Raw genomic sequence first — 12,855 nt, 5'->3', positions numbered from 1 at the left:
ACACCCTTGTTCAAACCACCATCACCTCTTTTATTTTACAATTGCCTCCAACTCATTTCTCTGCTTTTGCTTTGGTGGTATAGTCTATTCCCAACCCATCAGCTAGAGGGATTCTTTTAAAAATTTTTGTAGTAGAACTTCATTAACCTTTCTTGCTCCTTTATCTCTCTCACTTCATCTTCCTTACTGCCCGTCTCTCAGCTCAGCCCCATTTCTGTGTCAGCCACACTGGCCCCTTGCTGTTCTTTGAACAAGTCTGGCATCCTCCCATCTCAGGGTCTTTGCATTTGCTTTTTCTTTTTTTCTTCCTGGACCTCAGGCTCTAGATATCTGAATAGTTTCCATTTTTCAAGTCTGCCCAGATAGCGACATCTTCTTAGGGAGGTCACCCCTAACCACTGTGGTTTAACTCTGCAATCCTCCCTTCACCACCATGCCCCCACCCACAACCCAAACACTATCTATCACACTTCCCTGCTTTATTTTCTCCTTACCACTTGTCACTATCTGCTGCTCTATTTATCTTACTGATTCATTTGTTGTATGTCTCCCCCACAAGCACATATGCTCCATGAGAGCGGGGAATTTGTTTATTATTGCACCCCCAGGGCCTAGGACTGTGATTGGCACTTAGCAGGTGCTTCAACAGATAATCCTTGAATGAATAGTTCTCCAAAACTATTGTTCCTTTGACTTCTTCCAATTGCTTTTGTCTTGGACCTCCTCCTACATAGTATCCTTTGATGGCCCCTCTTCCTCTCTTCCTGACTGTGCATGTTCCTCAAAGTTCACATTTTATTCCTGAAACCTACTGCTGCCATCCAGACCCCCATCCCACTCATATACTCTCTCAGCTTTAATGATCACCTCTATCTCTCTTTTTGCTCAAATGCAATTTGTTCTTTTGATGGCATTTTTGCTAGCTCTGACACATCTATTAACCTGTAAGCTCTTTAAAAGCGAGGACTGTTTGTTTCTTCAATATCCAGTTGTTCTAGCATCCAAGCATGTTCCTTGAGAGTAGTTGAGGAAATGTTGAGTGTCTCCCTCTTGCTGTTGCCAGCCTCCTGGCCAGGATATACCTGGGAGTCTGAGATCCAAGGCGAACACCTGGAAGACGTTGCATCAAGATGCTAATCAATAAGCCTTCGGGAGGCTTCATCTCACGGTGATTTAACAGATCACAGTGGATCAATCAGCAGATTATTTAGCTTGAAAAATCCTTTTGTGGCCCCTCTTGGGTTTCATTCAAATAAGTATGTGGGTGTGAGAAAGGAATGTAATTAAATTTTTTCTGGCAATGGAGGCAATATCATCCCAGAAGACCAGCTTTCCCTCACAACTGATGAGCCAGCAAGGACCTACTTGCCCCCAGGACAGTCCAGAGCTGCTTTCCTGCCTCCCCCATTAGTCTTGGGGGGCCTTGAGGACTCAGCTGGTGTTGGAGCTGTCTGTGCTACCTGGTATCTGGTACATAGCAATTACACCACAAGTAGTTAATGAATGAAGAAAATAAACTCCTGATCAGTTCTCTCTAGACACTTCCTCCAACCCAAAGAAAATAGAGAAATACACTCCTGTCTCTGACCCCCTCTTATATCACTTTCTAACTCTAGATGCCATCAAAGCCTGACCTAGAACTTTTCTTTTCTAGAAAGTTTTTCAGATCAAACTCATCTGATTCCGATTTCTTTTCTTCATCTCTCAAACTTCTGCACATGGCTTGTAGTACAGCCATTTATGTAATTTTGCTGTAAGACTTTTGACTTGGTCTGTCCCAAGTGTGCCCTGAGTGTGTGTGGTGGGGGGGAGGGTTGAGGGACACAGGGTGTGCTCTACAGTTTGCATTACCCTGGGTGCTCTGAGGTGGAGGGTTCTTTACCATCCCTTCTCTTCCCAAAGCCCGGCCCATCCAACAAGTGCTCAGTGATGCAGTTGGCAGCACATGGTTGGTGTTCAATAAATGTTTGTTGAATGAAGGAGGAATAAATGTCAAACAATGCCCGCAGGAAGGAATTCTGGAAAAAAAGCAAAGGAATGCAAGTGGCAGTACAGAAGTTGTCCCCAAATTGAGCATATTTTAAGAGGAATGACAGAACCTAAGCAGCCAACAAAGGAAAAAACACCACCACTCTTCCTAATTCCTTGACAAACTTCATGATGCTTGGCTCTATCTTCTGTTTCAAGGAACAATGCAACCACTCCTTGCGGTCATGCAAAAATCATGGGGTCTGATGAGGTCCTGGGTTCAAATCTGTGTTCTCCTACTTTCTTTCTGTGTGACATCAGGTAAGTCACCAAGCTTTGGAACCCTTGTTTCTTGATTTATCTATAAGGGTTGTGGTGAGGATAAAATGTGATAAAATAGGGCATATACTTGGCACATAGTAGGGGTTGATAAATGCTAACCCTCATATTTCCAGTAAATGGGGGATCTGAAAGTTGATACGTGGGGATGGAAGCTGAGCTTGGAATAGGGCCGGCCTCATGGGAAAAGCATGTTGGAGGGGATTTTCCTTCCAGCAGGGACCGCTGGACATTTCTCAGGGGCTTGTGGAGACCACTGATTCTTACTGACATTTAAGGGAGAAGGGAGAATGTCTGGAAATCCTGCCCAGGAGCCTATCATCTTGGGGTTTAGGTCTACTGTGGAGACTACCCTCCTAGGAATTTGGTAGGTCTTCTCTGTGAAAGCAAGAGAGCCAAAAACCTCCTTATGAGAGAAGCCAAGAATCTGGGAAATTTGAAGTTGGTTTAATATTTGCGAGAACTGCAACCCAGAGAGGGAAAGTGACTTCTCCAAGGTCACACAGAGAACTCATGGCATAGCTAGGATGAGAAATAAAGTAGGAATAATCATCACCAACCAATCAGATCAGGAGGTCTGGACTGAAGTAGGGTTGGGCCTAGGGTATGGTAAAAACAGTGCTCTACAGGCTGAGCCTCAAGGGAAGACGCCATGAGGATGCGGTCAAGAGGCTGTTCTGTGCCGAAAGTGTTGCCCTAGGTACCTGCATCTTTTATTTCACTTACTCTATATAATACCGCTATGAGCTATGTATGATTATTGTCCCCTTGTGGCTGGTGAGAAAACTGAGGCACAGATTAGATAATGTCCTCAAGGTCACAAAACTAGAAAATGGTGACGCTGGAATCCAAAACAGATTAGTTCCTGTGTCTGTTCAACCCAGGGGGAGCACTAGAGGCTTCTTGAATATAGTTCTGCTCATTCCCAGGCTAGAGGCTGCTCTAACCATACTAGGTCTCCCTTTCTCCTGGACTCAGGCCCTGAGTCCAGGCTCCCTAGAAGTATACGGAGCCTCAAACCACGACCCCCAGACCACACCCATGCACACGCACGCACAGGCATGCACACTCTGGCCAAGTCCATTAGCGCCACCAAGCATAAGGCATATTTACGGCCCCAATTACAAGCCTTCACCTGCCATCACCGCAAAGGCACAGGAGTAGCAGCAGGAATAGTTGTGCGCCCTGGGGTCTGAGGCATCTGTAGCAATAACTACAAGATTACAAAGATGTTAGCAAACCCCGGTGATGGCGGCTCTATTATAATGATAAATCTACCGTTTTATATAGAAATAATGAGACTGGGGGCAGGGAAGTAGGGAAGGGATGAGCTGCCTGATTCCAGCCAATCTGAGCTCTGGGTGGAGAGAAAGAGACGAACACCCGGGAATGCCTGGGAGGCCACGAGGGATGGATTTCAGTCAAGCCAGGCAGGAGCAGGGACAGCCTGAGGGGTCCCCTCCGGGTTAGAATGGACTCAGTGAACCCCCATGATTTCCTTCCCAAGCCTGAACTTGCAGGTGGAACACCAGAAGCCTCCAGCTGCCCTCGCACGTCCAGTTTGCCTGCTTCTCGCCCTCCAGCCCAGTGGAAAAGGGGGGTCTAAATAGCAGCTGTGCTGCCCAGGCCTCCCCTCCCTGACAAGCTGATGGGTTGGATGCTCCTTGCAGTTTAAGATCTACAATTAATAAAGAACTCGAAAACCCAGTTGTACATTTACCCTTTACTAATACTGAAACTTGCAATTCAGAGGCTGTAAGAAAAACCGCACATGTGTTCCAGCCTTTGCTACTTCAAACCAATTCAAACACTGGACCAAGGACCAAAAAAGGGACCTGCCTCGTTCCACCTGACCCTCTGATAAGAATGCGAGAAGCTACACAAAACACGTGACACTCAGAGCAGCTTCCTGAGCCCCCGCTGTCATGGGGCTTCTCCTTTAGTGCAGCCTGTGGGTCACTGACCTTCCATTTGGGTCCAGACCACCTGATCTGACAGGTTCATCTCTTTGCTGCCCCAGACCCAAACCATTAACCTCTGAATGTCTGCACAGACTGAAGTTTCCCCTACCAAATCTGACTGTACCCATTTTCAAAATACTACCAACACTTCTCCTCCAGGAAGCCTTCCCAGGTTAACCCCACCCAATTCTGATTGCTTCATTAATAAGCCTTTCCTTATGCATCAGTATCTAGAGTTTTAATTGAATTCACTAAGCCATTGGCCAGTCAATGAGAATATACTGGGCTATTACTATTTGCATAAAGCCACATGCTCAGCCCAGAGGTGAAATAGAAGGGGGTATGAGAGACAAGCCATTCTTGGACCATTGGAAAGACTTTACAAGTCAGGATATGATTTGGAATAACTGAGGGATACAGAAAATAAATTCAGAGGAGATGACTGCTGTGATGCTGGAAGGCCAGGTGCAGGAGGGTTTCAGGTAGGCTTTAAATGGTGTCGGGTTGGGCCAGGCAGAGAGATGGTGAAGGCCAGACAAGAGGCACCCACCTGAGCAGAGGCAGGAGGCAGGAGGCAGGAGGCAGGAATGACTGGGCATGTAAGGGAATGGCTTGGCTGGGGCAGGGGAGCTGCTGCGGGTTCCCGGGCAGAGCAGCTCAGGCTCAAAGTGCAGTTCTGGGAGCAGAAGCTGGCAGGCAGGATAGATGGCAGCAGGTTGTTGGCCGCCCTCATTTGTACCCATTTCCCACTGTCCTAGCTACAGGACTTCCTATGCACAGAGCGCTCAATCATTCCCAGAGTTGGCGAACTTGAGTCTCCCAGACCCAAAATAATTGTAGTTTTAGAGTCAGCACCAAAACAGGTTAAGAGTGCCCAGCCTTTGGTTCCCTTCCCCCTCTTTTGTCCGAGTTCTCTCCCTCCTCCTGCAATACAGCCAGCGAGATGAGCCTGGCTTGTGAGAGCCCTGCCTGCTAGTGAGCCTGCAGGCCAGAGAGACTGAGGGGCCTCATCTGAGGTGGAACCTCCAGTTTTCAGATCAACTGCAAGCCAAGATAACTCACACGGTCACCCATTCTCAGGCTTTGTATCCTCCTGGGCCTGGACTCCTCCAAGGTTCTGATCCTGGCTAGAATGCTTCCCATTGCATCTTCTTTTTTTCACATGGGCAGGCACCAGGAATCGAACCCAGGTCTCCAGCATGGCAGGCGAGAACTCTGCCACTGAGCCACCATGGCCCGCCCTTCCCATTGCATTTTGCCTGTAAATTTACACCAGCCCTTCCCCACTCAGTTTAATTTCCCCTCTCCAGGAAACCTTCCCTGCCACTCCTAACTTGCAGGGATCTTGCACTCTCAAGCAGCATATATTATTGCTACCTTACATTGTTAACTACTACATGGACATTTCTTGTCTCTGTAATTGGATTGCACCTTTCGGTGGGTCAAAGAGGGGGCCTTCATCCCAGTCCCATCCTCACTTCCCAGTGCCTGGCACAGGATTCTGCTTAGGAAGAGGAGATGGAAAAGGACTATGATGATACTGATTGAGGAGGATGATAAGGACGAGGAAGAGGATGAGAATGGCGAGGATTTGTTCAGTGCCCTTTGCAGTGATCTGCCTGTTTCTGAAGCTGGGCTGGGGAAGTGGGGAGAGGAAGACAGCAGGGATAGCTCCAAAGTTTGGAGCTCTGGGATGTTAGCATTGAGGAAAGGCATATGCTTGGGCATGGATGGCCTACTCCAGGACTGAGGCTTCCACTCGTGCCTGGAGCTCAAGACACAGAGAAGGGAGGTGACTGTGGTGAGGAACAAAGGAAGCTCCTCAGAGGGCTGAGCTGAGCTCTGCTTCCCTAATTCCCTGGCCTTCTCCTCCCTCCTCTAGGCCCCTCGCCCCCCCGGTCGTGGCCTCAGTGTGTGGAGCACTGAGCTGCTTTCCTCTACCAGTTCTGTCACCACAATGAAGCTGCTGCCCTTGGAGACCACAAGGGGAGAGCCACACCTGATGTAAACTTCAGAGTGATTTATAGATCAGGGGGACCGGGGTGGGGGGGCCGCAGCTGCTGTTCCTGCCCGCCCTGTCTGCCCGCCTTGCTGTTTGTGCTGTTCTTGGGGGTGACATTTCAGGAAAACAGAGGTGGGGGAGGCACTGGGACATCTGATTGGATTGGTGAAGGTCAGCACCATCTCGGAGAATGGGGCACCCCAGAGACCTTCCCTGGGGCAGAAGCAGAGCCCACCGTGCTTTCCCTTTTGTCATAAAACAAGATTCCTACCCTTCTCCCACCAGAGTGGGGCCGATTTTTCTCAGCCTTTTCCCCCACAAATTTAACCTGTACATATTGAGTATTGATTATCCAAAGGGCGGGTCTACAGACTAAGGAGGGTCACTCCTGCCCCAGAGAGATGTTCTAAGAATCCAAAGGGGACACTCAGCCAGTTGAAGTCCATTGGTGCTTGGTGGGAATGTCCCTGGGGCTCTCACCAGGGGTGATTAGAGAGAGGCACACGACCCACACCCCTACAGCTGCAGGATGCAACTACACAGCCTCCCCAGCACCTCATCCAGTGGGCTGGGACATATCATCCACCCTGGACCAAAGGCATCGGGACGTGCCCTCTCTCATTCTCTGAGCCAAACTTTGTCTTCCCTTCTCTGAAAACCCTACTTGAATGTGAGACCTGAAACCATTCCTGTGCACAGCTCAGCACCTCTCTTCCCTGAGTGGGTCAGCCAGCTCTCCCTCCAGGCCTGCCTTTCCCTACCCTAGACTGGGCTGGGGAGCCTCTGCTGTGTGGTGGTCATTAGTGTTGGTTAACTAGAGCCAGTTCTCCTGGGCACATGGCAGGGTCACTTTGCCCCCTTGAGGTTAGGAGTTGCCGTGGATCCTGCTTTGGTTGCTGAAATGTGAGTGTAAGTGACATGTGTCACTACTGCGTGGAAATTTTAAGGTCTAGCGTATGATTTGCCACATTCTCTTTCTCTTAATGTGGTAACTGTGGGAACACGTGTGGAGATGGAGCCTTTGTCGGCATGGATCCCTGAGGAGCAAGGGCGAGTAAAGCCCCCAGCCAAGCTGCAAAGCACACATGACAGGAACAAGAAATAAACCTTTGCTGTTTTAACCACTAAAACCCTAGGATTGGTTATTACCGCAGCCCAATCCGATTCATCCTGATTGATGCAGCTTGTCTTCGGTTGCCTAGTCCAGCTCAACACCCTCCCTAGATACTCCCATTTAATTCAGCCTGTAGGCCTGGGCCAATCCTCATCCATGAACTCGAGGACATGCAATTTATTATCTTACAGTTGGTAAACCTGCGGCCTAGCAGAAGCTGAGGTTCTGATTGCACCGCGGCATATGCAATCAGAAGCAATAAATAAAAATTCACTTCCCTTCCCACCCAAACGGGGACCGCTGCTTCCCCCCACCCCCGGGGCAAAGTGCAGGGACTTCCCCGAAAGCGCGCTAGGGTCTTTGGGTAGGTCCCGAGGCGCCCTTCACATCCTGATGGGCAAAGGGGCGTCTGTCTCTGGGGGAGACACACTCAACCCAGAACTGCCGAGGGAGCAGGGCTGTACTCACAGTTGTAGCATACTGGATGTCCTTCCAGATGGAGGTTTCCCGGGACAGATCGGAGGCCTCAAAGAGGTTGTCCAGGATGACCTCCCCGATCATGTCGTGGCGGGAGAAGCGGTCGAAGTCAAAGACGCTGAGATGCAGCTTGCGGTCGGCCAGCTCCTCGTAAGGCACGGGGAAGTGGAAGTTCTCATCGAAGGTGGGGTTCAGGGTTTTGCGGTGCACCCGCGTCTGCAGCTTGCATTTGCGGTCGGGCAGGAGGTAGATCTTGACGTAGGGGTCCGAGCTGCCGCAGAAGTCCTTGGCCGGCAGGTCGAAGGCCTTCAGGACGCGCACGATCAGGGTCTCGCTCTCGTAGTCGTAGCGGAGGCTGAAGTTGATCTTCCCGCAGCTCTTGGCCGCCTCGGACTTGGCCTCGTCCCCCTCCACCGACTTCTGCTTGTAGAGCTCAGGCTTGATGCGGCCAATGCTGGTGGGCTGCTCGGCCGCCGGTGGCAGCTCGTTGCCGTAGTCTACGCTGGAGACGTGCATCTGCCGGGGCAGGTGGCGCTTGAAGGAGGTGTGCCTGGAGAGGGCAGGCGCGGGCAGGCGGCGCCGTCAGGGCTCAGGGAAAGGACGGTGCCGGCAGACACACCCACCCCGCAGCCCTGGCTCACCCTCCTTCTCGTTTCGCCCCCTCTGTTCCTCTGCGCACACCTTCTGCACGGGTCGTTGTGAGGATTACATGTCTTAATATATGTAAAGCTCTTGGAATGGCGCCTGGCATATGGCAAGCTCAATAAACGTTAGCCATTGTTAGCACTGTCATTATTTCTGCTTCTCTGCTGCCTGCTTTCTAGGGCTTTTCCTAGTAGATGTGACTCTGGTCCTTCCATTAAACCATGAGACTCCTTAGGAGAAGGACCTTCCTTTCCTATTCCCAGTGTGATACTCCCTTTATCATCATCATCATCACTCCAGCACAGTTAACATTTATTGAGCATTTACTGCATGCCGGGCACCGCAACAGTTAAGAGCATGGGCTCTGGAGGCAGACTGCAGAGATTAATTTTGGCTCTGCCACTTTCTAGCTATGTGACCTTGGGCAGTGGACGTAACCTCTCTGTGCTGTGAAATGAGGATAGTAAAAGTGGCAATTGCACAAAACTGCTGGGAGGAGGAAGTGAATGGATACATATAAAGTGCTTAGCCACAGAGCCTGGTACATAATAAGCGAGATGTGTCAGCTCTCGTCGTTACACGGAGACGTTCACCGGCTCCTCACTACAACCCTGTGAGAATCACTAGCCCGTTCTCACAGTTGGGGAAAGTAAGACTTAGAGGTGAGCCGCTTTCCCAAGGTCATGAGGAAGAACCATATATGTCGATGTGACCTCCAAGCACCTTTCTCCCTCACCTCCTCTCTGAGGACCAGGCCTCCTTCTTTCTGGTTGGTTCCCTGGGAGACTGGGGAGCCACTGCAGGAATCCACAAGAGCCCTAAGTCTTGAATAAAAGCAGTGCCTCACACATGTATGCACTGCATCTTTTGAATGTTTCTGAATTCGGAGTAGATTTTTGCCATTATGTGTGTGTGTGTGTGTTTTCCAGTTAAGAGATGCCAATACACAGTTACTGTCAAGCAGAGAACTCTGCGGAAGGTTGGAAAGGGGTCCCCATTCTCCAATCGTTAGGGACCCCTTCTGTGGCTGTGTCTTGGCAAGTGCCCACCTCCACTCTGCAGGGCACAACAATGTCTGACACATTCCCCATCTAAGTACCTGTGTCATTATTTCTGGTCTCCGTTCCTCCCAGGTGGAAACTCACCGATGTACCGCAGGGATGAGGAAATATGGACGTGTGGGGTGGGGAAGGGAGGGCTTCTCCCTTACCTGGTGGACGATGCTGGCTCCGTGGTCTGCCGCTGCAGTCGCGTGTGGCGCATGATGTGCTCCCTGACCGACATCTGCACCTCGGCCGGGATATCTGGGGACGTGTGGCTGATCTTCACGGCTGCCTCTAGGAAGCCCAGGGAGCTGGGGTCCTTCAGCTTGTCCGCCATGGCTTTGCCTCTGTAGCTGGGGCTCTGGAGGACCTCCAAGGGGGGGTTAGCAGACGAGGGACTGGAGGCCTCCTTGTTCCTCCAGGGTTTCCAGCACAGCTTCCAAAATAGAAAGAGAAAAACTGCCACCAGAGCCACACCACACACAATAACTACAACTGCGAGAAGGCTGACAGGGCCGCCTGCCCTCGGCATAAGCCAGCAGGGAGGGACAGAGACAGACAGAGGTGGGTGAGAAGCAGATGAGGGGGTTAGGAGAGGGGGCACACAGAAGGGACAAAGACGGAAGAAGAGAAAAGAGTGGTCGTGAGAAAACTGCCAAGTCAGAGCAAGAGATGGTTTTTGGTTGACTCTCGAATGTTTGCTCTGTGTAATATCTGCAGCCACGTGTTCCTCTGGGGCTGATTTCTCCATCCCCTCACCCCCGCCCCCCACCCTTCAGCTTGAAGAGCGTTTGGTCTGCTACAGGCTACTGGCAAGTGTGCAGGGAAGGGAAAGTAATTTAAATAGCAGCCTTAGCAAAATGTGCAAATTCTTGAATCGTTCCACATTTGAATGCTGGTTGAGTTTCTATTAGAGCTGTTACTACGGCCAGACTTAGAGTCATTTTTGAATCTAGGGGAACAGAGGCTCTGCTAATGCATCCTCTCCTCTTCCCCACCCCACTGGACCCAGTCCAAAGCGGGAGCTCAATAAATATTTATTGACTTGTCCTGAAGTCAGCGAGATCAAACATAGCCTCCTTGAGGGCAGGGGTTGGGTCTAATGCTTTTTCTGTACTCCCGGAACTCCACACATAGCTGGCTCAATAAATGCAGGTATTAATTTGGAATCTAATCCACGCAATGTATCTCATAGCTAAATACAAATGATTCTTGGAGCTGCCACATTTCCATTCTTGTGGCTAATCGAGAGCTTTCCTGTAAAGCTAGTGTTTTCCAATGTTATGGAGGGTGGAAGGAGATTGTGATTTTGGAGTCCAGCATTCACTACCCCAATCCAGCCTACTCCAGGAAGGTGCCCATTATCCCAGGACAGCTGTGAGAGATGTCTGCTTTGGGGAGAAATTATCAAGCAGCCCTCTCACTCTATTTGCCTCCACAAATCTGGGAACAAACTTTGGGCCCAAGTCCCCTTCTTGGTAAAATGGTCAGAGGTTCTGGGCCAATGGGAAGCTGGCAGTGTTTGCAAAATGACCACTTGTGGACAAGCTAGCAGGACAGTTTTGTTTAGTTCACACGATGATTGAAAGTTGAGAAATTCCATCATGATCATCGCAAGAGAATTCTGACCACTCTTGTAAAGGCCGATGGCCTGATGGGAACTGGCCATTCCCATTTGGTGGGGTGTGTCCTCACGGGCTCTCCCCTCCACTCCCTGATGTCTTATACACACATTCTATTACCTGCCCAGTTATGCAGGTATGAGTTTGTGGCCTCTGGATTAGCATGGCCCAAAGCCTTAAGGATCTCAGGATTCTAGGTGAGAAATGACTTCAGAAGTACTGAAGCCAGGCTGTCTTTTTGCAGATGGGGGCAGTGGTCCAGAGAAGGGAATTGCCCAGGGTCACGTGGTTGGTCAGAGGCAGAACCTGGACTAGGGTCCAGCTGTCCATGCTTGTTCCACTGTCCCAGCCTGTCTGTCCCTGATAGAACTGCAGGCTAGCGTGACCTGAGCTTTTCATATTTGTGTGACTCGGGGCCTATGATAGAAATGGGCCCATGGAATGAATAAGTGAATGAATGAATGGTAGATAAAAGGGCTGCATGATCTCTTATTTCAATTGAGTTCAACAGCCTTACTGAGTGCTTGCCATGTGCCAGATTCTGTGCTAGGCTTGGGGTACAAAGAGGCCCAGGTCTCCCTGGGAGGGACCCCGGGTACTCTCACAGCGCACAGGCCCCAGGGAAAGCTGTCCCATGTCCAGAGGAACCTGAGAAGGAGATGTAAATACCAGTCACCCTCTCTGCACTGCCTTCGGACTCCTTGCTGCAGATTACTCATCTCGATTAGCTATCACCTTCATGAGCTAGGGAAAAACGGAGAGGCCCGAGTCCTTACACAGCTTCCCCTAACCAAAGGCCCCTTTGTGGAGACACTGGGGTCTTTGCCTGGCCAAAGAAGCTGAGGTTAGTCCTTCATCCACAGATGGCCAGGGACCAGGAAAGCTGATTCTAAATAACTTTTTTTAAAAACTTTTTTATTGTAAAATATAACATATTCACAAAGCAAAAAAAGAAAAAACAATAATTTTTAAAGCACACTTCAACAAGTAGTTACAGGAGAGATTCCAGAATTTGTCATGGGCTACCATTCCACCTCTCAGATGCTTCCTTTTAGCTGCCCCAAAACACTAGAAGCTAGAAGGAACATTAATATAGTTATTAATATAATTCAGCAGTCATACTTGTTTGTCGGATCCTTTTTTCTCTGTTATACCTCCTCCTTTTCCTCTGATACCTCTCCCAATCTATAAGGATCTTTAGGCAATGCCCATTCTGACTTTTTCATGCTGAGAAGGGGTGTCGACACTAAAGGATAGGGGATGTGATCAATTGCTAATCTTGGAGAGTCTGGTCCTTCTGGCCTTCAATTTTATCTGACCTGGGAACCCTCTGGGAATTATAGATTCCAGGAAAGCAAATTTAGGGCATGAAACTTTTACGATTCTAAGTAACTTTTAAAGGTCTCCAATGTGGTATGCACATACCCCCAGAGGCACAAGAGAACCAAATATTGGATCATTTCAATATTCATTCATTCTCTTAAAAATAAGGAATCAAAATTTTAACATACAGGTTGCTGGTCATAGAAATAATAGCATTTTATTATTGAATTTAGTCAGTTTATTGAACATTACTGTATCCAAAGTACTAAGCGCTTGTTTTATGCAGCTGCTCATTTCATCTTCCCCAATGAAACAGAGGCAATTACTATCCCCATTTTGCAGATGAGGAAAAGTGAGACAC

The 12,855-nt window shown here is 49.4% G+C and overlaps 1 protein-coding gene across 3 annotated transcripts in view; it reads right to left on the bottom strand.

Moving 5' to 3' along the window:
• SYT6 (synaptotagmin 6) overlaps positions 1-12,855 on the bottom strand; it is a 60,448-nt gene that overhangs the window by 38,238 nt on the left and 9,355 nt on the right. For all 3 annotated transcript variants that reach the window (XM_077119451.1, XM_077119452.1, XM_077119453.1), the window contains exons 2-3: positions 9,717-10,068; positions 7,853-8,411 (exon numbers count right to left, since the gene is read on the bottom strand). In XM_077119451.1, coding sequence (XP_076975566.1) covers positions 7,853-8,411; positions 9,717-10,068 — 911 coding nt within the window. The remainder of the gene's footprint in view (positions 1-7,852; positions 8,412-9,716; positions 10,069-12,855) is intronic.

This window comes from Tamandua tetradactyla, chromosome 11, assembly GCF_023851605.1.
Source record: "Tamandua tetradactyla isolate mTamTet1 chromosome 11, mTamTet1.pri, whole genome shotgun sequence".
NCBI classification, from domain to species: domain Eukaryota; kingdom Metazoa; phylum Chordata; class Mammalia; order Pilosa; family Myrmecophagidae; genus Tamandua; species Tamandua tetradactyla.
This window is presented reverse-complemented; position numbering and strand designations above follow the sequence as displayed.